General features: G+C 43.1%; 1 protein-coding gene across 4 annotated transcripts in view; it reads left to right on the top strand.

The window, feature by feature from the left end:
• Positions 1 to 17,789, top strand: part of LOC144592358 (Krueppel-like factor 4) — a 48,350-nt gene extending 30,561 nt beyond the window's left edge. Inside the window, exons 1-5 of one of the 4 annotated variants that reach the window (XM_078396905.1) lie at positions 10,119 to 10,202; positions 13,012 to 13,135; positions 13,675 to 14,428; positions 14,527 to 14,688; positions 16,949 to 17,789. In XM_078396905.1, the coding sequence (XP_078253031.1) occupies positions 10,186 to 10,202; positions 13,012 to 13,135; positions 13,675 to 14,428; positions 14,527 to 14,688; positions 16,949 to 17,124 (1,233 nt within the window). In that variant the 5' untranslated portion in view covers positions 10,119 to 10,185 and the 3' untranslated portion in view covers positions 17,125 to 17,789. Of the gene's footprint in view, positions 1 to 10,118; positions 10,203 to 12,568; positions 12,892 to 13,011; positions 13,136 to 13,674; positions 14,429 to 14,526; positions 14,689 to 16,948 lie in introns of those variants that run through there. The other 3 variants (XM_078396906.1, XM_078396908.1, XM_078396907.1) reach the window with 3 other exon arrangements.
• The last annotated feature ends 9,227 nt before the right edge of the window (positions 17,790 to 27,016 follow it).

Raw genomic sequence — 27,016 nt, 5'->3', positions numbered from 1 at the left:
TTCTCTCCTTTGATCTCAAATGCTGTGAAAGACTCTGCGCTGCAGATTCCAACGACCCTCTGGGAGAAAACTAAATGTCCTCACTTCGGATCTAAGCTTCATACTCCATACGTTAAGCCGACGAACTTGTTTTAGAAATGTGTAGGAAGGAACTGCAGATTTTGGTTTAAACCGAAGATAGACGCAAAACGCTGGAGTAACAGCGGGACAGGCAGCATCACCGGAGAGAGGGAATGGGTGACGTTTTGGGTCGAGACGTCACCCAGACCTCTGAAGAAGGGCCTCGACACAAAACGTCACCCATTCCTTCCCTCCAGAGATGCTGCCTGTCCCGCTGAGTTACTCCAGCTTATTGTGCCTTTCTTGTTTTAGAAATGTTCAATGGGCAATCTCTGCTTCGAGACACTTATCTTCTCTCTGTGAAAAATCCCATCTTATTAACGAGTAACAGGACACGTAGCCTCTGTATCCTGTCTGCAATGTATCCCTTGACAAATATTATTTTTGCATTTCTGTTTGTGGGGTCCTGTCGTGCATTAAGTGGCCACCAGCTTCCTGCAAAAGTATAGCGATGCCTTTAAAGCGATGGGAAGGTTTGGGATGAAATGCGAAAGGCGCTATCTAAATGCAAATGCATCTGTGACTCCCTGTGTGTATACTACTTACTGAGTGTGTGTGTTTGGTATAAACTTGCATGTTTTCTCTCTGTATCCTAACTCACACCAAGTCTCATTCACCATTAATCATGGGCTTGCATTCTTATAATAGTTCCTCAGTTGGAAATGTAATATGTTTATGTTAAACTTCCGTGGCCCTAATCTCCACCAGTCCTCCGGCCCAGACCTCTGGTGTTCCCTTTTCTGTAAGCTCCTATTCTCTTTCCCCTATAATGAACTCCTTGAAAACTTAGATCTTTGACCAAGCTCATTCGTGTCGAATGTCCTTTGATTTTGTTTCTTGTAAAACTCTTCGCAATGTTTCCACTGCGTTAAAAGGCAAAACTATACATTTTGTAAACCGGCATCTGCACTTCCTTGTGTCTATACTATACGGCCGTATTGCGGCTGTTGACGTGATAACTCTGTTACAGAGATAATGCTTCTTTATACTAGAGTGCATCTGCTAAGGGGTGCCTACTGCCCAGGATAGGCCAAGATCTCGGCTCAGCCAGGCCTCAAGGAACCGTGCTCTCTGCCACATCCAATAGGATCACATACCTGCGTTGAGTGTGGATTCATGAATTCATAACTTCAGAAGTTATAGGTGCAGAATTAGGCCATTCGGCCCATCAAGTCTACTCCGCCATTCAATCATGACTGATTTCCCTCTCAACCCCATTCCCCTGCCTTCTCCCCATAACCCCTAACACTCGCACTAATCAAGAATCTGTCAGTCTGCCTTAGAATTATTCATTGACTTGGTCTCCACTGCCTTCTGTAGCAATTAATTCTACAGTTTCATCACCCACTGACTAAAGAAATTCCTACTCATCGCCTTTCTAAAAGTACGCCCTTTTCTTCTGAGGCTATGGCCTCTGGTCCTAGACTCTCCCACTAGTGGAAACATCCTCTCCGCGCCCAAAATATACAGGCCTTTCACTATTCTGTAAGTTTCAGATGAACCTATTCATCCTTCTAAACTCCAGCGAACACAGGCTCAGTGCCGTCAAACGCCCATCATCCTGTTAGCCCCACCATTCCTGGGATCACTCTCATGGGGACCAGATGTGGGCGGGTGTTTGCCGGCAGTGCATGTGACCTACTCTCGGTGCAGCATCTTCGAGGTAAGGCAGTTACTTTGCTGCGATTACGATTACATTGATTAAATGAAGTCCAATAAAATTAACCAACGAATAACGTCGCGAGTGTTCCAATATAATTACACGCAGCCATAAACATAGTTAAACACAGTTTGAAATACAGCTGTAGGAAGGAACTGCAGATGCTGGTTTCTACCGATGACAGACACAAAAAGCTGGAGTAACTCAGCGGGTCAGGCAGCATCTGACAGCAGCATGAAATACTCTGCTTTAAAAATACTACCTTGCGTGACGGTTACTTTTAATTTATCTCAATTTGCAATTATCTTTTAAAGAATGAAGGAGCCTTATAGGAACGCAGTCACTTCCTTGGAATTTCGGTGGACGGAAGATAGATCAGTTTTCAAACGATATTTAAAGTCAATGTAAGTGCCACCGCATATTGTTCAGGAGCGGCTTTTTCTTTAATATCTCGTGCGTGGTCCGAGACAGAACAAGGTCGTAGGAACTGGAATCTGCCCCAACTGTAACCCATGATCTGAGTTGCACAGTGGATATCACAATTCCCTATCCGACAGAAGTCCTTAGGTTGTAGTGAGGTCTAGGATAAATCAATTATGGTGTTTCATACTGCGATGCAGTTATTTATCTTGATCTTATGTCTCATACCATGAGCGAACTCATGTAGAACCCCAGTTGTTGCTGATGGTTATTGCAAGAGGATTCCTCCGTTGTCAGAGTGAGGCTAAACGCAAATTGGAGGAACATCATCTCATATTTCACTGGGGCAGCTTACAACCCAGGGGTATGAATATTGTTGTCTCTCACTTTAGGTAGGCCCGGCATTCCCTCTCTCTCTCTATCCCTCCCCCACCCAAGTCGCACTAGCTTCGTATTTTCACCCCACAAACAGCCTGTTTCATTTATCATCGTTGCTTTTCTGCATATCTTTCAATCATTGTTCTTCACCTCTTCACATCACCGCAAATATATCTCTCCTTTCCCTTATCCCTAACCAGTCTGAAGAAGGGTCTCGACCCGAAACGTCACCCATTCCTTCTCTCCAGAGATGCTGCCTGTCCCGCTGAGTTACTCCAGCATTTTGTGCCTATCTATGGTTTTGCTATATCACTTCAGATAAGCAGGTCTGTCGGATTAACATACCTATCCACTATCCCACGTGTATGTGCTGAATATGCCCTATGTTCTCGCAACAGGTTTTATTTTTAATTCTTGGGATTTGTCAAAAGGATTAAAACAATTGTTACATCGGGTAGACGCACAGAGTCGCTTGCCCAGAGTAGGGGATCGAGACCAAAGGACATAGGTTTAAGGTGAAGGGGGGGGGGGGGGGGATTTAATAAGAATCTAAAGGGTAACTTTTTCACACAAAGGGTGGTGGGTGTATAGAATGAGCTGCTGGCGGAGGTAGTAGAGGCAGGTACTATCGCAACGTTTAAGAAACATTTAGACGGGTACGTGGATAGGACCGGTTTAGAGGGACATGGGCCAAACGCAGGGAAGTGGGACTAGTGTAGATGGGACATGTTAGTCGGTGTGGGAAAGTTGGGCCGCAAGGCCTGTTAATAATTATGGGGATTTTGTTTAATGCAGTTAAAATTGAAATATGTAGTTTGGAGTACGTGTGAACTGGTCTCTGGGTTATATTTCGGACAATGGAGTATGGGTGCCTGGCGCCGTTTTCACCGTGCGTCGATCACCCTGGATCTCAGAAATAAACTGAGTTTTGGTGAGAAGCCGATGTCCCCAGAATGGCAGACATTGGTAGATTTCGGTGCGCTGGTTCAGATTAATTCATCGGCAAGCCACCTGAGGAAACAAAACCACACGCAGACGGAATTCAAACAGGACTGCGTAAATATGAAAATAAATATATATAAATGAACACAAATTCATCCACTGAAAATCCCCCAGAAAATCCTGGAAAAAAGCTCATTAGGTCAGCCAGCATCCGTGGAAAAATAAACAGTTGACTTTAGGCTCTGCGACCCTACGTTAGGACACGTCCAGTGCTTCCGCTGAATGAACCAATTGTGAACTATAGATCTGCGGGAAGCACTCTCGTCTGTGAATCAGGAGGTTAAAGATTCAAATACCACTACAGGCATGTAGTGTAGGCGGGTACAACAAGTGGATGACAACGGGGTGCCGCATTACCAGTGGATGTGATAGTTCAAGTTACACTGTTTCATACCAATGGCTGAGAGATTTCCGGAGTACCTTGGCCAAAGACGCCTTATAAGAAAAACAGGGGCCCTGGTACATTTTCTAAACAGTGCTGAGATCTTCTCTGTGTAAGATGCCGTGTTCGCAATTTCGTAACACAAGTTGCAACTGCAATTGGACTTTGAAATCTGTGGAAAAATCATACGTTCGGGTATATATCTTCCAGAAGGAAATCAATGCATTGATAAAGCTGCTCAACAAGAAGCTTTGATCATGACTAGCTATAATGTTGAGTGGGGCTTCCATTACACTCACAGGACCAAGAGTGCACAACTTGCAATGAAAAGAACCGTCTGTTCCCACTGGCATAATGGTGACATTCTGGCCACTTTGACACCCCCTGTCGTAGTTAAGACGATTGCACTGCTGTTGAGCCCTGTTCAGGAATGCATTGAGAGGATAGTGGAGGCATGTACTCTCACAATATTCGACATGTATCAAAGCAAGCATTTGAATTGCTAAGATGTGGAGGGCTGTAGAATCTTGGTGTAAATGGGATTTGTACAGGTGTTTTCTTGATGGTCAGATTGAATCTTGTGGGCCAAGTGACCTGTTCATGTGCCGCATCACCCTATAACTCTAAGATAAGCTATTTACTCAAGGAGATGAGGCATTCTCGCATTTAAATTGAAATATTAGTTCAACCCAATGTGAAAGCTTCATGGGTAAACTTCTTGGGTTCATGTCAGCACCAACACATGGTGACATATTTACTGTGTAGGAAGGGACTGCAGATGCTGGTTTAAACCAAAGTTAGACACAAAATAGCTGGAGTAACTCAACGGGACAGGCAGCATCCCTGGAGAGAAGGAATTGGTGACGTTTCGGGTCTTCAGACACTTGTGTACCGCCTAGTTTGTATGCAAAACAAAGCATTTTACTATACCTAGGTACCCTAGATATATGTGACAATAAGGTATCATTCATTCATTCATTAAATGATTTGTTGCACGAAAAGAATCACACATGGTATCTTAGAAACAAAGAACTGGAGATGCTGTTTAATACACAAAAGGGACTGAATCTTATGAAGGGTCTTGAGCTGAAATGTCACCTATCTATGCTCTCCAGAGATGCTGTCTGAGTTACTCCAGCACTTTGTGTCCTACACATGGTACCTTTCTTCACATTGTTCTTACATATACAGAACACCACACAGTACTCATCATCTCCCATTTGAATTGAGAGGAATAACTGTTGGTTTATAATGGGGTAACTACACCGATCATCCAAAAATGATGATCACTGACAGGCGAAGTGAATAACATTGATTATCTTGTTACAATGGCACCTGTCAAGGGGTGGGATATATTAGACAGCAAGTTCTATATTAGGCAGTCAGTTCTTGATGTTGATGTGTTAGATGGAGGAGAAATGGGCAGGAGTAAAAACCTGAGCGACTTTGACAAGGGCCATATTGTTATGGCCAGATGACTGAGTCAGAGCATCTCTGAAACGGCAAGGCTTGTGGGGTGCTCCCAGTCAGCAGTGGTTAGTACCTACTGACAGTGGTCTGAGGAGGGTCAAACCACAAACCGGCGATGGGGTGTTGGGTGCCCAAGGCTCATCGATGCGCAAGGGCAACGAAGGCTATCTCGTCTGGTCTGAACCGACAAAAGGTCTACTGTTGCACAAGTCACAGAAAATTTTAATGGTGGTCACGGGAGGAATGTGTCACAATACACAGTGCATCGCACCCTGCTGCTTATGGGGCTGCACACAGAAGACCAACAGCATATTAGGCATATTAGGCATCATAATGTTTTGGCTCATCAGATCACAATGTTTTGGCTGATTGGTGTATGTGGAGTGTGACATAACACTCAACCACCTATTTTTGATTTTGTTTTTAAAGGCCAGCGTGCTGGATTTTGGCAGCGATGTCATAGATGTTCGGCGGCTGTCACAGATGTGAACTCTTTGGCTGGATATTACTGTTATGGGATATCTAAAGCTTTACAATTAAGAAATGGGACAAATATTGAACAAAGTAGATCTTAGTTCTGACAGTAAGGCTGTCAGTAGGCTTGGCCTTAATGAGGTATGCATGGATATCTATGGTGGTGATGTGGTGTGGAGGGAGTGGTTGGACAAAGGAATAGTGGGGCTAACTTACCCCTGTTTTACAACAATGATTTTGACAATTAAGGTCTATAGCAAGACCATGGAAAATGTGCACCACACCTCAAATCTCAGAATCAGTTCAAATGCAGAATTTGATGGTGAAATGTGCCATTGGCTTCAGAGCACCAGCACTGGAGCGCTGAAGCCAATGTTGGTGCACTGTGCATTTTCCATGTGATGGAAAGACGATTTGACGATATGATTTGAAGATAACGGCACTGGGCCTGTACTCGCTAGAATTAAGAAGAATGAGGGGGGACCTCATTGAAATGTACCGAATAGTGAAAGGCTTGGATAGAGTGAATGTGGGGAGGATGTTTCCACAAGTGGGAGAGTCTAGGACTAGACATCATAGTCTCAGAATTAAAGGATGTTACTTTAGGAAGGAGATGAGGAGGAATGTCTTTAGCCAGAGGGTGGTGAATCTGTGGAATTATTTGCCACAGAAGGCTGGGGAGGCCAAGTCAATGAATATTTTAAATGCAGAGATAGATAGATTCTTGATTAATATGGGTGTCAGGAGTTATGAAGGCAGGATAATGGGGTTAGGAGGGAGAGATAGATCAGCCACGATTGAATGACAGAGTAGACTTGATGAGCCGAATGTTCTAATCTTCTGGAAGTTGACTAATCTTCCGGAATTTTTTGAGGATGTGACAAGTAAAATGGATGAAGGGGAGCCAGTGGATGTAATGTATCTAGGCTTTCTAACCTTTGATAAGGTTCCACACGGGAGATTGGTGAGCAAAATGAGAGCACATGGTATTGGGGATAGAGTGTTGACATGGATAGAGAATTGGTTGGCAGACAGGAAGCAAAGAGTAGGAGTAAACGGGTCCTTCAGAATGGCAGGCAGTGGCGAGTGGAGTGCCGCAAGGCTCGGTGTTGGGACTGCAACTATTTACCATATATATTAAAGATTTAGATGATGGAATTAAAAGTAACACTAGCAAGTTTGCAGATGACACAAAGCTGGGTGGCAGTGTGAACTGCTAAGAGGAAGTTAGGAGGTTGCAGGGTGACCTGGACAGGTTGAGTGAGTGGGCAGATGCATTGCAGATGCTGTATAATGTAGATAAATGTGAGGTTATCCACTTTGGCAACAAAAACAAGGAGCAGATTATTATCTCAATGGTGTCAGGTTAGGTAAGGGGGAAGTGCAGCGAGACCTGGGTGTCCTTGTACACCAGTCACTGAAAGTTGGCGTGCAGGTACAGCAGGCAGTGAAGAAAGCTAATGGCATGTTGGCCTTCATAATGAGATGATTACAGTATAGGAGTAAAGAGATTCTTCTGCAGTTGTATAGGGCCCTGGTAAGACCACATCTGGAGTATTGTGTACAGTTTTGGTCTCCTAATTTGAGGAAGGGCATCCTTGTAATTGAGGCACTGCAGCATAGGTTCACGAGATTGATCCCTGGGATGGCGGGACTGTCATATGAGGAAAGATTGAAAAGACTAGGCTTTTATTCACTGGAGTTTAGAAGGATGAGAGGGGATCTTATAGAGACATATAAAATTATAAAAGGACTGCACAAGCTAGATGCAGGAAAAATGTTCCCAATGTTGGGTGAGTCCAGAACCAGGGGCCACAGTCTTAGAATAAAGGGGAGGCCATTTAAAACAGGTGAGACGGAACTTTTTAACCCGGAGAGTTGTGAATTTGTGGAATTCTCTGCCACAGAGGGCAGTGGAGGCCAAATCACTGGATGAATTTAAGAGAGAGTTAGATAGAGCTCGAGGGGCTAGTGGAACCCAGGGATATGGAGAGAAGGCAGGCACGGGTTACTGATTGTGGATGATCAGCCATGATCACAATGAATGGCGGTGCTGGCTCAAAGTACCGAATGGCCTCCTCCTGCACCGATTTTTTATGTTTCTATGTTTCTATGAATGGCCTAATTCTGCCCCTATTACTTATGACCTTATGACCTACGATGAAGATCTCAAAACCAGCATAAAGCTCATTGGGCAGCAGATTCATGCCTTTCTCTATGCATTTGAGACTTGGATTCATCAAACCCAGTGCTTCGATGCATGGAGAAATATCACCTGTGTTACCATGCACCAAATCCTCAGTCTGCTGGCAGGAGAAGCAAACCAAAGTCAATAATAATAATAATAATAATATATTTATTTTATATAGCGCCTTAACACATGCACAAAGCGCTTTACAAATACAATTAACATAGAAACAAACAGACAAACAGACAAACTATCCTGACGGAAAAGCGGCGAATAATCAACGCCAGCGTCCTCTCACGTCAGGGTCCGGCAGTAGACATTAAAGAACACAAGACACACAGATACAATTTTTTACACAAAACAGCCATCACAGTGATTGCTCTAGGCATACCCTTACTGTGATGGAAGGCAAAGTCTTATCTCCTCCTCGTTCTTCTCCCGTGGTGCCACGAGGCGATCGAGGCTCCCAACCCCTTGAAGCCCCCACCGGGCGATGGAAAGTCCCAGGGTCGAGCCAATGTCCCCTCACAGGTCAATGACCTTGGCGTGGCAGCTGTAGTTACACTCAGATGGCTTCATTGAGCAGGCCGTGTCTTTCACTTGCTTGAAACAGACTTCTGAAAGAGGTTGTGTTGGAGCTCAGAACTATCAGGTGTATAGGGGAAAAGACTCAATATGTTCTAAAGCCTCATTGAAAAAAATCAACATCCCCACCGATTCCTGGGAATAGACACAAAACGCTGGAGTGTAGGAAAATAACTGCAGATGCTGGTACAAATAGATGGTATCACAAATTGCTGGAGTAACTCAGCGGGTCAGGCATCATCTCTGGAGAGAAGGAATGGGTGATGTTTCGGGTCGAGACCCTTCTTCAAATTCCTGGGGATCCCTGGCCCACCAACCCTGAAAGTTGGTGGAGCAGTTGGGTTGGGACTGGGATCATCAAGACCATTTGTGAGGAAACATCTTTACACAGAGCATAAGTGGCAGGAGGAGCAAAGCACCTCCCAAACTCCCCATCCACCTGCCCAGCCCAGGATCTCCTGGCATACCTATGGTCTGTGAGCCCCGAGTTGATCTGATCAGTCATTTCAAGAGCAATAGAACTGGCATTGAAACAAGTGCGTCTTCAATGCAGAGAGGCCACCTAAGAAGACAAGCAGAGAGGAGCAATCTGAAGTTAATCGGTAACCATGTAAGAGGCCTCTGCTCCAGAAGAATTGATATTTAGAACTTCTTGGAAATAGATCGGATTCTGATTTTCTGTTTTTGAGTCTCTTTCTATAATTTGGGAATATCGATCATCTGAAGTTTTGAAATCTCTACCTAAAACTGAATGTGGGTGATAATTATAGGATTTGAGCTGTTTGCTTTCAAAATTCAATGTGATTATCTTTAAGAAAATCAAACTGGGATGAAGAACGAAACGATCTCTGAATTTACTTTCTCTTCGCCACGACGGAATCAGTAGCGTCCTTATTTTTCTGCAAATGAAATAGCCATTAACTAAATGATTTTAGACGGGTCTTTTTTGCTTTCGGGGTTTTAAATGTTTTTCCTCTTTCATCATGTTTTTGAATGTTCTAAAATATAATTCACGAGGGTGTAATTTCGTATCAGTTACATGTGTATAAATTCACTGCATCTCTTTAATATCAGTTTTACCTGAAGAAAGATTTCGAAATAGGCGTTGGATTCGGTGATTTATTGATGAGAGCCAGACAAACAATTAGCTGCCTGTCTCGCTGAGTTACTCCAACTTTTGTGTGTTTATCTTCGGTTTAAACCAGCATCTGCAGTTCCTTCTTACACAATTGATGTTTAAGTTCCGATGAAAGTTGATTGACCTAAACGTTACTTCTTTTTTTCATTCAGCACGTTTGATCTGCTGAGCTTTTTTCAGAATTTCCAGCTTTTGTTTAATTTCAGATATCCGTCATCGGCGATACTGCCCTTTAATTTCGTGTAAGTTACTATTACTTGCCTCTGGTAGATCTGAGGGACACACACACTCGCTGGCAAACACTGCAGGATTTGTTCGTCGAAAGCACTGGATTCTACCATGCTCAAAACATAGCAGGAGAAAGCAAGATGAGTGTGCAAGTAAGGTAAAAAGAAAACCGATGCACGCGAAATAAAATAATCTTTGTCAACAGAATTAGTCATATAGTCATACAGCACGGAAACAGGTAATTCGAGCCAAGTCGTCCATGCCAACCGATATGCTTCATCTAAGTTAATCCGTTTACCCATGTTCGGCCCATGTCACTCTGAAACTTTCTCATGCATCCATGTATCACTCCGCGTCTTTTAAATGCCCTGCAGTACCTCCCTCAACTACCTTTCGACAAATCGCTCCTTACACCCGCCATCCTCTGAGTGAAAATGCTGCCCCTTGTGTTCTTATTAAATCTTTCCCCTCACACCTTAAACCTATGCCCTCTGGTTCTAGATCCCCCTACCTTGGGTAAAAGACTCTATGCATTCGCCCTATCTATTCCCTTCATTATTTTGCTGGAAATCTTGGGGGGGGGGGGGTGGGGGCATTGAAAATGCTGATTAAAATTAAGAAAATGCAAATGCTGGAAATCTGAAATAAAACAGTAATACAGCTTGTCAGGCAGCATCTTTCACCTAAAACTGATGGGTGTTTCCAGCACCTTCTGACTAGAAAATATTGGAACTTGTCGAAAGAAAATGTTCCTGGCTGTCAATGTGAATACAGTACCATGACTCGGAGCAGCAAATGTATGATGAGCGGGATAGACGGCTATCTACAATTCCCGATGCAACCTCTAGGGATATCGTTTAAGATCCTCGCAGCAATTAAAAAGCGATAAGATCAGGTCTATTTTCTAAATGCTTAATTATTATTCTGATGCATGACACCCTTTCATTTTTAATCAAACTCTTTAGGGGAAACGATCTGAACCCTGGTGCTTTGAGAGCTTGAGAGGGAGAGAGCGGGGTATGGTAGCCAATAAAGTATGTTGCTTCTTACCGAAGTTAGTGAATTACATGAGACACGATCCCAAATAAACTGGCCCGAGTCCCGCTGGCATCCTCCAAGAGGGCCCCTGTTCTGGCCCTGCCCCCTTCCCAGTGCTTGCCTCTGAGGAGCAGGAAGCCACCATTCTGAATGCAGATAAAATAGGAATGCGGTCACGAACAAAAAGTTGCTCATTCAACATTGAGAATGCCACTGACGTCACTGCGGTCGTTATCAATGAACAGAGAGGCGTTTGTCAGCCAACACATGCCAGCGATCTCGGCAGCCTGAAAGGGAATGAGGGAGGTCCTTGATCTCGCCAGTTAATTCATCTTTCCTCCACCCAATTCATGTTAATAATCCTGTAGTAATTTTGAATGAATGGAGAAACTGGCATTCTATCCAGCAGAATGCGAGGAAGACACTCGACCCACTGGCGTTTTAAATGCTGTCAAACCGAACCCTGTTGCCTGTCCCCATTGCACTGTGCACATTGTGGGGTCTCCTATGTTTGTAAATCCAAACACTAAAAAGTCGAATGAATTTGAATTGTCCATTATCCGAATAAGTTAAACTACCAGCACAAGTAATAACAAGTTGATAGAAACGTTAATATTTGCAGATTTTGCTCCTCGATTGTTTAATATCTGTTTCGAGGGGATGCAAACGGTAGGGAAATCCGACAGTTAGTTTCGGAAACGTTCGGACGAAATGTTAACCCTGATCCTGACAATCAAGGGGTTTTCATGGCCATACTCGGTGAATTCTTGTCAATTTGTTGTGAGCAAATGCAAAAAGAAAATGATTCAAGTAAACTCTCTCCTCTCGTATAACACGTCTGACTTTCCAGCTGCAGTAAAGGGAGATAGCTGAGCCGGAGAAAGAATGTGGCGGCTCCTTGTCCCTTTGCCAATATGTTGTCCCCGTGTAAATGCATGTAAACATCAATTGTATTTCTCAATGAAAGTGCCCGTCTTTGCAGAAGGGGATGGGAGGGGGGGGTTGGATTGCAGAAGTGGGTGTAAAAACGGCTTACACCGGCTTTATTTATCCCAAACAAGTTTGTTGCTCCTCGACACATGGCGGGATAAATAAAGCCGTGCAAGAGGCAGCGCTTTGCCGTTGCCACTGTTTTTGCTCCCAAATAGTTACAAGCTTCCCTTCCGGGCACCTCCACGTCACCGTGACGCGAGCGAAGCGGGTGGGGCTCTTCCCGACGCCCATTGTTGACGTCAGCGGGCGCCGCCCCTCGCCCGTTGATTGGCCGCGGCTGCCAGCGGGTTGTTGATGTTGCCGCGGCGTCTCCATGGCAACTCCATGGCTGGTGTGGCGGCGGCGACGGCGGCGCTGGGAGGGGAGGAGGGGGCGGGGCCGAGGGCGGCGGGCGCGGCGCGGGGGCCGGCACAAAGGGGCGGGTCCATGGAGATTCAATAAGGGAGCGCGGCGCTCGCTGGACTTGACAGTCTCTCGCTCCAGGGACGGTGAGCCCGCCCGTTCCCCTCCGCACCGCCAGCAAAGGCGCCAGGCAAATGCACCACTGGCAGCCAATCCAGAGGAACACCACCAGAAGAAGCAAACCCTGCAATGCTGCCCTTCCCGTGGAGCGAATGCACGGCCATGCCTCTCCTGCAATAGAAAGCACAGGCGCTTCCCAGCACCTCCTCTCTACTCTCTGCCTCTGCCATCGGGCTCAAACTAAAAGGCTCCTGCTGTAGTAGGGAAGACATCGCACTCCATGCCCCGGCCGTCCCCAGCGCAGGTGTTCCCTGTTCGCAGGTTTTGCAATTGCTCAGCTCGGTATTAATGAGGTGGGTATTATTTTAAGTTGTCGGCGGGGTTTTAGGGAGGGACACTTGTGTGATTCCGGGATGCTGCGCAGGGAAGCCGTGTAAAGCTGACCAACTTCATGTGCTTGATGTTAACTGCAGGCGGCCGCAGACTGAGTTTGACATGGCTCTGTCCGGGACCGTCCTCCCGCCCATAAACACGTTCGCCACCAGCTCGAATGGGAAGGGTATGGACACATCCACGGGACAACACATGGCGTACAATGTAAGCGCAGAGTTAATGATTATGTAGTGTTTCATTCTCTTGTTCAAATTCTAAACCTTACTCCTTGTCAAATTTTCTTAAATCGAGCATTGGCAGCGGGTAGACTGAGTTACTCCAGCTTTTAGTGTCTATCTTCGGTTCAAACCAGCATTTACAGTTCCTTCTTACACATTGACAGCGAGTAATTGACTTCCAGGTCCTACTAGACGCACTTGTTGGGATTAAGTTCAGATAATTTACAAAATGTAGGTAATCAATGATTATTGCTAACGCCGGACTTCAAGGCATTCCTTAATGCATGCATGTACTTTAGCGATGAATGGAAGTTTAAAAAAAGTTGATGCATTGTATATTCATGTGATAAACTGATATAGCTTGTTTTTTTATATCCTGCTCTATCAAGTCTTCCGTATCTCTTTATGTATGTGTAATTGACATGACTCGTATGCAAGTTTGTTGTTAATGGCTGACTTATTATATATGGTGAGTTACGTTTAAACACCGAACCATGCATTGAAACCAAAACTATTTTGTTACAGAGATGGAGGGCAGAAATGAACAACTTGAGACGGTCCATGGAGAGCGACAACCAGAGTGTGGGATATAGAAGGGAAGACGAGGAATTGAGCGAGCTGTTAGATTTAGATTTTATTTTGTCGAACACGATGAATTCGGAGTCGATGGGAAACACTGCCGGCAACTTCAACTGCCCGATGTCCAGCGCAGAGGGGGACGCTGCGGACTTGTACCAGAGAGAGTCTTACAGCATTACAGACATCAGCGAGGTCCCGCTGAACGGCGGTAGCCTTGTGGCCGAACTCCTGAGGCCAGACCTCGACCCCAGTTACTGCCTTCCCCGTAGCCTGCATGGCAAGTTCGTGCTGAGGACAGCGGCTGAGGCGGGGGATTACAACCAGGCGGTGCACATTGCCAAAGCCACTCCGCCCATCGACGTGCACTTGAGCCACCTTCAGCAGGTGTGTCAGAAAGTCAAGCAGGAGCCGCTCAGTGTCAGCGCCACATGTTCAATGGGCGGAGGTCTAGACGGGCGAGTGGGTGCAGCCCAACTGCCGGGCCCCAGTCACAGGCAAGCCTGCCGACCGAGGCAGGATCAGGACGGGTTTACCAACAGAGTGACTTCGCCCATGGCTTCAGAGGACATGATTAACAGGCCGTGCAACTCATCTCAGCTCCTGGCTCCCCAGAGGTCTACAGCCATCCCTCTCCAGCAGAACTACCCCCCGGCAGGCAGCTTCCCCCACTTCCAGGAGCAGGCTGCCCTCCAGTACCAAGGTCAGTCTATATCTAAGTCTCTTTGAAGAATCCGTTAAGCTTTCAGCGCCCGGTTGAAGGAGCAATGCTGACTTGCACCCCCCCCTCTTCACATTTAGAGCTGTTACCTTCGGGGTACCCGCCCCGAGAAGAGAAGCCCAAGCGAGGTCGGCGTTCCTGGCCGAGGAAGAGGGTGGCTACACACACGTGTGACTATGCCGGCTGTGGAAAGACTTACACCAAAAGCTCACATCTGAAAGCACACCTCCGGACGCACACAGGTACTTCTTACCTGCCCTCCTCCATTTTATTTTGTTTTGACATGTACAGTCACTCCCTGCCGGCATTGCTGTAAAGTCAGATAGTCAAATAAGTAGATACTAGGAACACCACGTGCCGGTTCACGAAAAAAACAACGCGTTGGAGTAACATAGAAACATAGAAAATAGGTGCAGGATTAGACCATTCGGCCCTTCGAGCCTGCACCGCCATTCAATATGATCATGGCTGATCATCCAGCTCAGTAACCTGTACCTGCTTTCTCTCCATACCCCCTGATCCCTTTAGCCATAAGGGCCACATCTAACACCCTCTTAAATATAGCCAATGAACTTGCCGGTCAGGCAGCATCTCTGAAGGATATGGAAAGGTTGCTCCTGATTTGATAGAAGGATCTCGTCCTATCCATGTCCCCCAGATATGTTGTAATATAAGTAGAGACAGGGAGCTGTAAAATAAGTGATTGGGTTTCAAGACCTGTGCATCAGAGAATATGCCATTATCAATCCACTAATCCAACATTTGTGATCCGGCACAGATCTACTTGCACTTTATTCTGTTTTAAAACTGTTACAATTTGGTTCGTTGGGTTGTTTAAATTAATACTGACTAGCTAATTAAATTATTGCATCGTATGGGAGGCGCATTCCCAATCTCGTTGTACCCCTGTACAATGATAATAAAGATATATTGCATTGTATTGTATTGTAAGAGTCTGAAGTCTGAAGAAGGGTCTCAACCCGAAACGTCACCCATTTCTTTTCTCCAGAGATGCTGACTTACTCCAGCTTTTTGTGTCTATATACATTGAGATCAATTGTAAGTTTCCAAATGGAGTCAGACGTGGTGGGCTGGGTGAGTACAGATCTCCCCCAACCCGAAGCCCCGCACACAGGCTGTCTGACCCGCTGAGTTAATACAATACGATACAATATATCTTTATTGCCATTGTACAGGGGTACAACGAGATTGGGAATGCGCCTCCCATACTCCATAATCCAGCACTTTGTACCTATCTGCAGGTAACACGTGTGGGATTCTCTGTGATGTCGTTAGCAAGAGACCGTCTATGCCAAGAGTTCCCACTCTAGTCGATAGCTAATCTTTTTTCTATTTCAACTTTAGGGAAGCGATTCTTTAACTCGCCAAACATAGATTTTTAAGATAAATTTAGCACACATTCTTTCCCGTGTTGTTCCCTCTCATTCCCGTTGAGCTGCGAGATGTTCCAGCACTGTCAGGGAAAATGTTAGTGTAACCATTGCCGGTTAAGCCTTTAATTATTTTTTGCGCACGATTGTACGAGGAGGCGCCACAGGGGCTCGATCGGTTTTGAACTTGATGCAGATGATGCGCAGTTTAAAAGTCGCAGTTCGGGAGCCCAAGGATGTGATCGATGGTTTAAAACAAAAGGATGTGATCGAGTGAACCGCCAAACAATGTCTCTGAAAATCAAAGAGGATTGAGCAGGTTGGAGGCACAAGCGACTGCAGACGGTGGATTATTGAGCAACAAAGTGTTGGAGGAGTTCAGCAAATCCGGCAGCATCTGTGGGTGGAAATGAGCAGACGAGGATTCGGGATAGAAGTCTGAAGAAGGGTCCCCATCCGTAACGTCGTTTATTCATTTCCCACCACAGAGGCCGCCTGACTGCTAAGTTCTTGCAGCAGTTTGTTTTACTTGCATCAAAAAATACGCTGGTAATTTGATATAAAAGCAGAAAGTGGTGGAATAACTCAGCAGATTAAGCAGCATCTGAGAAGAAGAAACGGGTAAAATTTCATATTAAAGACTCCTTCATCAGAATTGCGAATGAGACTGTGTCAATGTCACTGTCTCGTTTGTGGTCTGTCTGAATGAGCATTTCACTCGAGTTTCTGTGTTCTTGGTGTGTTCATGTGTGTGCATCAGACTTTCCCCCGCCCTGTGCGTGTGTTGAGTCTGTATATGTACGTGTTTCTCTCTGCTTTTTCTGCGTGTGTCTCGAGTCTGCACGTGTGTGTGTGTCTATGCCTTTGAGAATCTGTGAGTGCCATTGATTGTCTGTCTATACGTTTCTCTCTCTCCACTGCGTCTCTAAGTCCGCGTTTGTGGCTTTGAGCGTCTGTATGTACAAGAGTCTCTCGACTTTTCCTGTATCTCTCCAAGTCTACTATCTGTGTCTGTGCCCCACTCCGTGTTTGCTCCCAGTCCTTTTATTGTATTTTCCTTTGTCTGCACCACCAGTCAGCCCTGACCTTGATGGCGCCTCTTATGTTGCAGGTGAGAAGCCCTATCACTGCGACTGGGAAGGCTGTGGCTGGAAGTTTGCTCGTTCGGATGAACTGACGAGACACTACCGAAAGCATACGGGGCATCGACCTTTCCAGTGCCACAAATGCGATCGAGCATTTTCCAGGTCCGACCACTTGGCTCTGCACATGAAAAGACACCAGTAGCTAAACAGAAACACGGCGTGGAACTGCTCTGAGGCCTTGGCCTGTAAATATAAACACTCACTGCCTTACACACTGCACCGCGGGCGCATGCTAAGGCCATTGACTTACCCCCTGTGTCCAGGTGAATAACATTAGCCTGAAGTGGAATCTATCGGCTGAGGCTGTCGATGATAAGCTTCGATTCGTTCCAACGAGTCGCACGTGTCCTCTCGTCCACAAAAAAACCCATCCGAAATTAGAAAACAGGGTAAAAATCAGGGTCTTTGCTATTCTAGGCGCCTTACAACAGCCCCAAGCTCTGGAGGACCGGCGGATTCACCGTTACAGTCCAAACGACTCAATTCCCTTTTCAAAAGGGAATTCAGGTACAGATCACCTGCTCTCTCTCTCTCTCTTTATACATACATATATATATATATATAAAACTTGACGTGACGGTGCTCAGAGACTGTCGGCCAAATTTTCTAACATGGAATCTATGCAACAAATCCTGCCACGGGATGCGAAACGATGCAAGTTCGGGTTTACGGCATTGCCAAAGGTCAGGTAACCCGTCTCTCCTTAATACCGCTAAATATCACTCTGTGGTCTCCGTGCAATAATGATTATTAATTTTATAATATTCTTTACTTTAAAGCAGAACAGATTGCATTACTATATTTTACTCGACATATTTTATCTAATGTACATTTTATGTGATAATTCTGTACATTTGTAAATAAGGAGTAAACATTTTCATTTTGGATATATAGTGTTTTTTTGGAAAAGGAAAATGTAATAAACTTAAAATTTCTGTATCTCTATTCATGACTGAAGCTACATTTTTTTCCTTTTTAAAAATCTAATTTCCGTAAGCGATGCAAAACACAAACTTCTCGCATTGAAGAAACAATCTTTTACTTAAGGGCCATAATTAACATTTGAAAGGCTGGAGCAATTAGGCTTGTATACACTGGAATTTAGAAGGATGAGGGGGGATCTTATTGAAACATATAAGATAATTAGGGGATTGGACACATTAGAGGCAAGAAACATGTTCCCAATGTTGGGGGAGTCCAGAACAAGGGGCCACAGTTTAAGAATAAGGGGTAGGCCATTTAGAACGGAGAGGAGGAAGAACTTTTTCAGTCAGAGTGTTGAAGGTGTGGAATTCTCTGCCTCAGAAGGCAGTGGAGGCCAGTTCGTTGGATGCTTTCAAGAGAGAGCTGGATAGAGCTCTTAAGGATAGCGGAGTGAGGGGGTATGGGGAGAAGGCAGGAACGGGGTACTGATTGAGAATGATCAGCCATGATCGCATTGAATGGTGGTGCTGGCTCGAAGGGCTGAATGGCCTACTCCTGCACCTATTGTCTATTGTCTTGTCTATTAAGTGGGCCTGGCGTGATTTTTGAATTCAGTTTTAATACAATGGGGACTGTAACATGCGAGCTGCCCTTTTACGAGAGTCGCTTTGGTTATTGTTAAACAAGAAACGGAAGCATTTGTGGCTTCACGGCGGTACTTTTGTGATCTTAATGATTTAGTCAGAGCCTCATTCTGCATGGAAAACACGCTCTTCGACCAAGGTGCCCCATCTGCACTGGTCCCACCTGCCCGCGTTTGGTACATATCCCTCCAAACCTGTCCTATCCATGTACCTGACCAAATGTCTTTTACATTTTTAAAAATAGTTTCTGCCTCAACTGCATCCTCCGGGCAGTTCATTCCATATACACACCACCCTCTATATTTTAAAAAAATTGCCCCTCAAATTCCTATTAAATCTGTCCCCTCTCACCTTAAAACAACTTCCTCTGATTCTTGATTCCCCTACTCTTATATTGGGTAACATGATTTTTGGTCCCAATGTGATTCAATTGTCTGCGCTATCATGTCAAATTATCTCGAAGATTGTGCAGAGGTTTAAAATATATGCAATTTTGCTCAGTAGACTTGGACAATATATTCTCGACTGAAGTTCTAGTGCAGTGCTGGGGTTATCTTTCCTATAAGATGTTAAAGGAGATCCCTTTATCTTGTCTGAGGTGTGTGTAAGAGATCTAACAAGCATAATGTCTCGGGTCAAATAACTTTCTCAAAATTCTTTGACTTAAAGTGTTGATTCTTTTCCCCTCTCCACCAATATTCTCTCCTTGCTGAGCATTTGAAGCATCTTTCTGATTTCTGTTCCATTATCTGCAGGATTTTACTTTATATTTTGGGTGTTAGAGAATCCATAGAATTGCTCTTTTAAGAAGAGGCTGGGTGTTCTCCCCAGTGAATTTGGCAATATTTATATCTCAATCAAAATTTCAAAACATGAACTGCTCACAATCCCATTGCTGATGGCAGAAGCTTGTGCTTTAACTGGCTGCTCATTCAGAATTATAAAAGTGACCACACAATGATTTAATTGGCTGTAAAATGGTTTGAAATGTTATGAAGAGGATGTGAAACACAGTGCATAAATCCAAGTCTTTCTCTACTTTATGTTTTTGATTAATATATGCTAGAGTAATGTACAAGTTAGTAGATTGCCTTGTGACTGATGCCCTTTTTAATCAATAGGGCATCGTTTGCTGCACTGGTTTATGAAATCATTTCATTTTGCCAGTCATTTCTTACCAGATCATGGAAAAGGGAGATCTGTCCAGCATCTGCCAGTAATGCAGGATGAAGCAACTTGATTTGCAAATAATAAAGTACTTTCTGAGGGGTAGATAATGTTGGAATGTTTGAAATGTGGCTGCCAATGTTGCAAATACCATTGAGAAAATGATAAGATAATTGATGTGTGTTGAGGAACAAATATTGACCTGGGCATTGGAGAGAACTTTCCTGCTGTTCTTCAGGGTAGCACCAATGAAATTTTCAACATGCATCTGAAAAACACCCCTGAGAACATGGAAAATCTCACATTGTGTTGAAAGTATTGTGGTTAAGTTACTCTAGAGTTTGTGAGTAGAATATTTCTATTTATAAAAATGGTCATTTTTTTACTCCCTTTGGCCAGGCATGCTGGCAGGGATGGGAATTTAAAAAATGACAGTATTCACCAAGTGAAAAGCAATATTCCTGATATTATTATTTTTTAAATTTGAATTTTTGAGGTTATTGGCTGATCTGATTCCCAGTAATTCCAGCAGGCTGGCGCCATGCCTGTCACACTTCCAACACTCATTGTTTTGCCTCACTGTTTCAGGTGAGCACAGGTTTAGCAGTGGCCTTTTCATCTTCAGTGCACACTGAACAGGGTTAAGATTTGAATGTCCATCATGCAAAGTTTCAAATGGAGAAATGAGAAGATGAAAATCCACCCTAATTTGATTTTGCATGCCCAACTTGCCTAGTGGTGCATTCCTCCTTTGCTGCAGATCACTCGTAACCTCTGCAGTGTAGTAGCCACTTTATTAACTGGTCTAAAACAGCCTCTCACAGTTCACATATGACCACTAAACAAACAGCAGAAGGGATGGTTCCCAACTTTATGGGGTTAATTTGGACCGTCGGTCATAAACATTAAAGGTTTCAGTTTTTTTTATGAGCGTCCATAATTCTTTTTGTTACATGATTGGCAGGCATGCTTTTAGATGCCTGGGCCCCAAGGTCTGGAATTTCCTTCCTTTGTGCCTATCTTCATTTCTTCAAGAGGCTCTAAATGAATGAACTCTCTGACCAAGTCTTTGGTCAACTTCAAACATGACTCAATGTCAAATGTTTTCAAGGATACACTTGGGATGTTTCATGCATTAGAGACATTAGATGTCTGACCATGGGGTGCTGTGCACAGTTTGTATGTTCTCCCCGTGACCTTGTGGGTTTCCCCCGGGTGCTCCAGTTTCCTCCCACAGTCTGAAGACGTACAGGTTTGTAGGTTAATTGGCTTCAGTAAAAATTGTAAATTGTTCCTAGTGTGTAGGATCGTCTTGTCATGCGGGGATCACTGGTCGATGCAGACTTGGTGGGCTGAAGGTCCTGCATTGCGATGTATTGCTAAACTAAACTAAATCAATACGAATTGTTGTAAAAAGAAAAATGTTTGACCCTATTATCAATCAGACCAAAAAGATAGACATGTTGAAATTCTCAGTCAGGTGCTGGAAATCTTGAATGCAACAAGTTATAAATGTGATATCTCCTCCTTAATTCACCTGATAAACAGATTGTGATATGTTTAATTAAAAAAGCACCAAAAATGACAAAGCACATCACTTAAATTTCAGAGACTATGGGATAGGAACATATAGGATTTTGAATTGGTCATTACAACACAAGTGACTAGTAATTAAATATTCTTGTAGTGGAATGTGCTTTGGAATTGTTATTTGGAAACAGTGCCATGCTTTCATCAGTGACTGTATCATCCACAGCACAAAATTGTCAAATATATTTTGTATTCTGTTAGTGCTCTATTTAATATTTAATAAAAGTTAGAATGAATTTTAAAAAATGTATTCATAGTATGGCTACATTGTCACCACTTTCCTAGGCAGACCTATGGGGTCAAAGATAACTTGCATGCTCTCCAGGTCAGTGAGTTTAAGATTGCTGTAGAGGTGTATGTTGATCGGTTGACACTGCCACTGAAGAAGCAGAAAATGCTTGAAGAGGTGATAGGGCAGTTTGTTTTGGATGTTATGCAGTCCTTTTCCTGCTTGTGTATGGGTTCTGCATGCTCCTGTTGTGGAGACTCAATGTCATCCTTCCTAAATGCTCTAGCACCATTTTGAAAGGCCACATGCCAGAAATTCCCCCAAATTGGTGAGGATACCATGTTTCTTCACAAAGACATCAGGATCATCCTTGTTATACTTTCCTTGTCCTCCTGATAACCTACCGCTATGGGAGAGCTTGGAGTAGAATGCTTGTTTCAGGAGTTTATTGGCAATTGTATTGCTTGACCACTGGAATTGACTGAGCATAATCAGAGCCTTGATGGTGGGGACGGTGGTCTGGGAGAGAGTGTTGACGTTAGGACACTTTCCCTGCCAGTGGACTTGGAGGTCTCTATAAAGGTGGAATTGGTGTTGCTGCTCCAGAGCTTTACAAAGCGTGCTGCAGGTTTCCCAAATCACTGAAGCATACAGGAGGGTGAGATTTATTGCTGCTGGTTAGACCATGAACTTGGAGCCAGGTTTGACATGTTGGTCATTGAAAGGCTAGTTGAAATCTGTGCTGGGAGGTTGGAGATAGTGTTGAATTCCAACTGCATTACATAATGCAGCTGGAAGCAGCTTGGCTCATTTCAGCTGTGATGGGTCTTTAAATATACAAAGATAGTTTTTGATGGAACTATTTTCATCTGACTATTACTTTGCTCTTGACATTAATGCTCACTTTCCCTTTTCATGCCTTCCCTCAGTTTCAATCTTTGGAATTCCAATAGGCTGCAATTACCAGTTTCTGATCACCAGTTGTCAGTCAGTCAGGTCAGTAAGTTACATGACCGAGGGATAACTTTTTCACGCAAAGGGTGGTGGGTGTATGGATTAAGCTGCCAGAGGAAATAGTTGAGGCTGGGACTATCCCATCGTTTAAGAAGCAGTTAGACAGGTACATGGATAGGACAGGTTTGGAGGGATATGGACCAAGCGCAGGCAGGTGGGACGAGTGTAGCTGGGACATTATTGGCCAGTGTGGGCAAGTTGGGCCAAAGGGACTGTTTCCACACTGTATCACTCTGACTCGATGACAGTGGAAATTAATATTGAGAAGTAACAGAATTGGACTTTGCCCTTAATCTGAGAAATACATTGGAATTTGGCTTGTCAACTCTGAGAATGAGTAGCAGTTTTGAAACCATTGTGGATGAATTAATTGTGCCTTTTGATATTTAGTTTTGCTGCATGTGGCAATTGCAATTTCTTGGAAAGGAAGAAGGTAACTGTTAATTGCAGGCACACTGCTCAAGCAAGACACTGTAGTTTAGAATAAAGTGTAAGAGAATAAATTGTCCCATGTCCCAGTTACACTTGACGGCTTCCTACTCTTATGGAAAGATTGCATCAAATTGAAATTGTATCTCAGTTTGAAATAGACAATAGACAATAGGTGCAGGAGGAGGCCATTCGGCCCTTCGAGCCAGCACCACCATTCAATGTGATCATGGCTGATCATTCTCAATCAGTACCCCGTTCCTGCCTTCTCCCCATACTCCCTGACTCCGCTATCCTTAAGAGCTCTATCTAGCTCTCGAATGTATTCAGAGAATTGGCCTCCACTGCCTTCTGAGGCAGAGAATTCCACAGATTTACAACTCTTGATGTAACAATCTGAATTAGCTAATTTTTTGTACTAGAATTTTATTTGATTAGTAGAAAGGAAATGCAGCAGCCAGTTGCCTAAACATTGCAGGAACAGATAAATTTTGCAAGGAAGAGGAATCCATCATCCAAATAGTTTCTTTAATGGACAAAAATGCAAGTGGAAAAAAAAAAATTTTTGTATAGAGAACATTAATATGGCTGTATGGTAACTCAAATTTCACTGTACCTTAATTGGTACATGTGACAATAAATTAATCTTGAAATCTTAATCTTGAAATCTGAAATCTAATTGTGTTGAAATTGCAGAAACCTACAATGAGTCTCATGGTATGTTAGCATTTGTTCTGAAGAGTTGGAATACAAAGATGTTTAAATTCTGGTATAACTACAGAGGATGCTGGTTACACAGCAATTGAGTAGCTGGCAAGATTTTTTGACATTAGAATGAAAATTTGCAGAGCATTACCAGTACAAAAATTATACGGACAGGTTCTTTAGAATAAATGTCTATTTGTTGCAATCCATAGAAAGAAAACATCACTTTAACTTGAGAATCTAGTGAGTGAGAAAATGCTTTCTCGCAAAACATTTGCCTCCCCAATGGCAAAAGTTGAGATTGATGATTACAAATTTAAAATGTGAAACTATCAAAGCAAATGTTATAATATATTTGAGATCATCTAAACTGGAGTTTAGATGCTGATCAAGCTTAATCTAAATGAATGGTAGAATGGACTTGTGGATTTGAATAACCTGTTCCTCACTTTGTTCATCTTTCCCTGCTAATTTATCTGCCATCACATTTTATTGTGGAAAGGACTCCCACTGGCACCCTTCTGACCTTGGAACAGCCAAATAAATACTTCTGCAGGATGGTCCCAAGAAACATCACAATATACATTTATATTCAAACATAGAGCATTGATCAAAGTTAGTATTCATCCATAGTTGGGCTTTCCCTCCCCACTCTAAACATCCTGGAAAAACGGAATTAGTATCACTGAAGTTTAGTTCAGAGATACAGAGCGGAAATAAGTCTTTCACCCACCAAGTCCATGTCAACCAGCAATCCCTGCACATTTACACTATCCTACACACACTAGGGACAAGTTACAATAATACCAAGCCAATTAACCTACAAACCTGGACGTCTTTAGAGTGTAGGAGGAAACTGGAGATCCCGAAGATCCACGCAGGTCACGAGGAGAAGGTACAAACTCTGTGCAGACAGGATCGAACCTGGGTCTCTGGTGGTGTAAGGCAGCACCACTGCGCCAGAAAAAGGAATACCAGTGCTAAGAAGGACCCCAACCCGAAACGTCATCCATCCATGTCCTCCAGTGATGCTGCTTGACTTCTAAATTGCTCCAGCACTTTGTCTTTTTTTGCTAGCTGAACTAGCATCTGATGTTCCTTATTTCTACTTTTGGCTGCTTATTACTGTTGCACCTCAGAGTAAGAATATTGAAATTATGATTTGAGCATACTTTTCATGGCTTCATCTTTCATATTGAATCTATTATTAAGCCTTTTGTTCAAATCTGACATTACAAGCAGGCACATTAGGGCTACTTTGAGTTAGAGATGCTTTCAGCGACCTAGAATATGGTGCCTGTACTGACATTTCCTGTTGATATGGTGATATAAACCATACAAATTCTCTTTATCACATTCTGTATTGAAATTCTATATCCTTTTAATCTGCCCTCTTTTATATGCAATTTTGCTGTTCTTTCATCAGAAATAGAACATCAAAATTGTCTGCTGTTAGTACAAATGAGTGTTTATCATTGCTTTTTTTCTCCTATTTCACCCATACATTCAACTTTGCTAACTAAATGGGAATGTGGGGAGAATCAAAAGGATTAGGGTGGATTTAGTTTTAAAAATGGGTGTTTAATGGTTGATGTGGAGCGAAAGGCATTTACAATGGCTTATGGTCATATGTACCTAGATTCAGTGGAAAAACATTCTTTTGTGTGCTATCCATAAATCATACCATGCATGAGTACATTAGATGGTGCAAAACAGAAAAGAAACAGAGCAAAATATAATGTTGCAGCTACAGAGGAAATTCAGATTTTAAAAAAGTATTAAGTCTCACGAGGTAGGTTGGAAGATCATGAATTCAATTCAAAATTCTGATAACTAGGGAAGAAGCTATTCTTAAATCTGGTGGTACACGCTTTCCTGCTTTTGTAACTTCTGCTGGTGGGACCGATAAGAATGGCCCTTGATTATCTTGGCTGCTTTCCCAGTGATGGTCTGGACTGCATTCACAACTCTGTAATTTCTTGTGGTCTCGGGTAGGGCCGTTACTAGCTCAAGCTGTGATGCATCCAGATAGGATGCTTACCATGTTCATTTGTGGAAACTGGTAAGACAGATAGGAGACTTTCTGAATTTTCTTTGTCTTCCAAGGAAGGAGAGGTGTTGGTGTGTTTTCATTGCCATAAAATGTGATTTGTCCAGGACAGATTGTTGGTGATATTTACACCAAGGAACTTGAAACTCTCAACAATCTCCACTTCAGCACAACTGATATAGACTGAGGTGTGTAATCCACTGCACTTCCTGAAGTCAATGACCAGCAATTTTGTTTTGCTGTCATTGAGAGATAAGTTGTTGCCTTGACACAATGCAACTCTTCATCTCCTCGGCCTGATTCAGTTCTGAGTTATTTTAAACAGGGAGTTCACCCCAATTGTCAATATTAATCCCTCAACCAGCCACATTATGGTTCAACAGATGTTGTATGTTATTCAGCATTTTTGTTTTCTACATTACCACAAGGACTACATTTTGTTGTGAAATGTTTTTGGGTTATTCTGTGAGAGTGAAATGTACTATGGAAATGTAAAATCTTTTCATGAGCTAAAAAAGCACAGGTGGTTTGGATGAATTGGAGGGAACATCTCAATGGTTTAATACTGGATCCAAATCAATAAAGGATGAATACCGGGAAGCTGGTTCGCACTGAAGAAAAGGAAAATTTGTTCTATAACTTTTGTATTATAATTTTTTAGAAATCATTCATTACTTTGAACTTGTGGCAGATTTTTTTTTCTGTGGTTTAAAATAAACAAAATAGTTGATTTAATAAAGATAAAAGAGACAGAAGGATCAAGAATTACATCAGAAATAGAAGCACATTTGCCTACTCAAAACTCTCTATCATTCAAAAAGGTCACCCATTGCTTGACTTCAATTACGTTTTCCACCCTGATGCGTACAATCTATAATTACCCAAAGATTAATTATTCAAAGATAAATAATTGGAGATTATTTATCTTTGAATAATTCAGCTATTGATAAATTATTCAGCTATTGATTTAAGGGATAAGTAAAGGAATATTACATGCAAATTGTTGGATTCATTTGATTTTCAATTCCCTAATATAGGGAAATATGTAAATCGGACGATCTGATAAATTGCTGTCCTTACAACAATCTATTGAATCCAATACACAGCAGTGATTCAACGAGAGAAAGCAAGTTCAAGAAGAGGAATCTTTGTGCAGGATAAATCTTAATTCACAGCATACAAAATAAGTAGATGTAGTCAATCCGAACTGATAGTTTTGCTGTGATGTTAGAGGAATCCCCAATGTCAACATTCTCAGTTTGAAGTTACATGAGTCAGGAGT

This window comes from Rhinoraja longicauda, chromosome 3 (genome assembly GCF_053455715.1).
Source record: "Rhinoraja longicauda isolate Sanriku21f chromosome 3, sRhiLon1.1, whole genome shotgun sequence".
Taxonomy (NCBI): Eukaryota; Metazoa; Chordata; class Chondrichthyes; order Rajiformes; family Arhynchobatidae; genus Rhinoraja; species Rhinoraja longicauda.
Note: the sequence above shows the minus strand (reverse complement) of the source record. Positions and strands in the feature narration are given on the sequence as shown.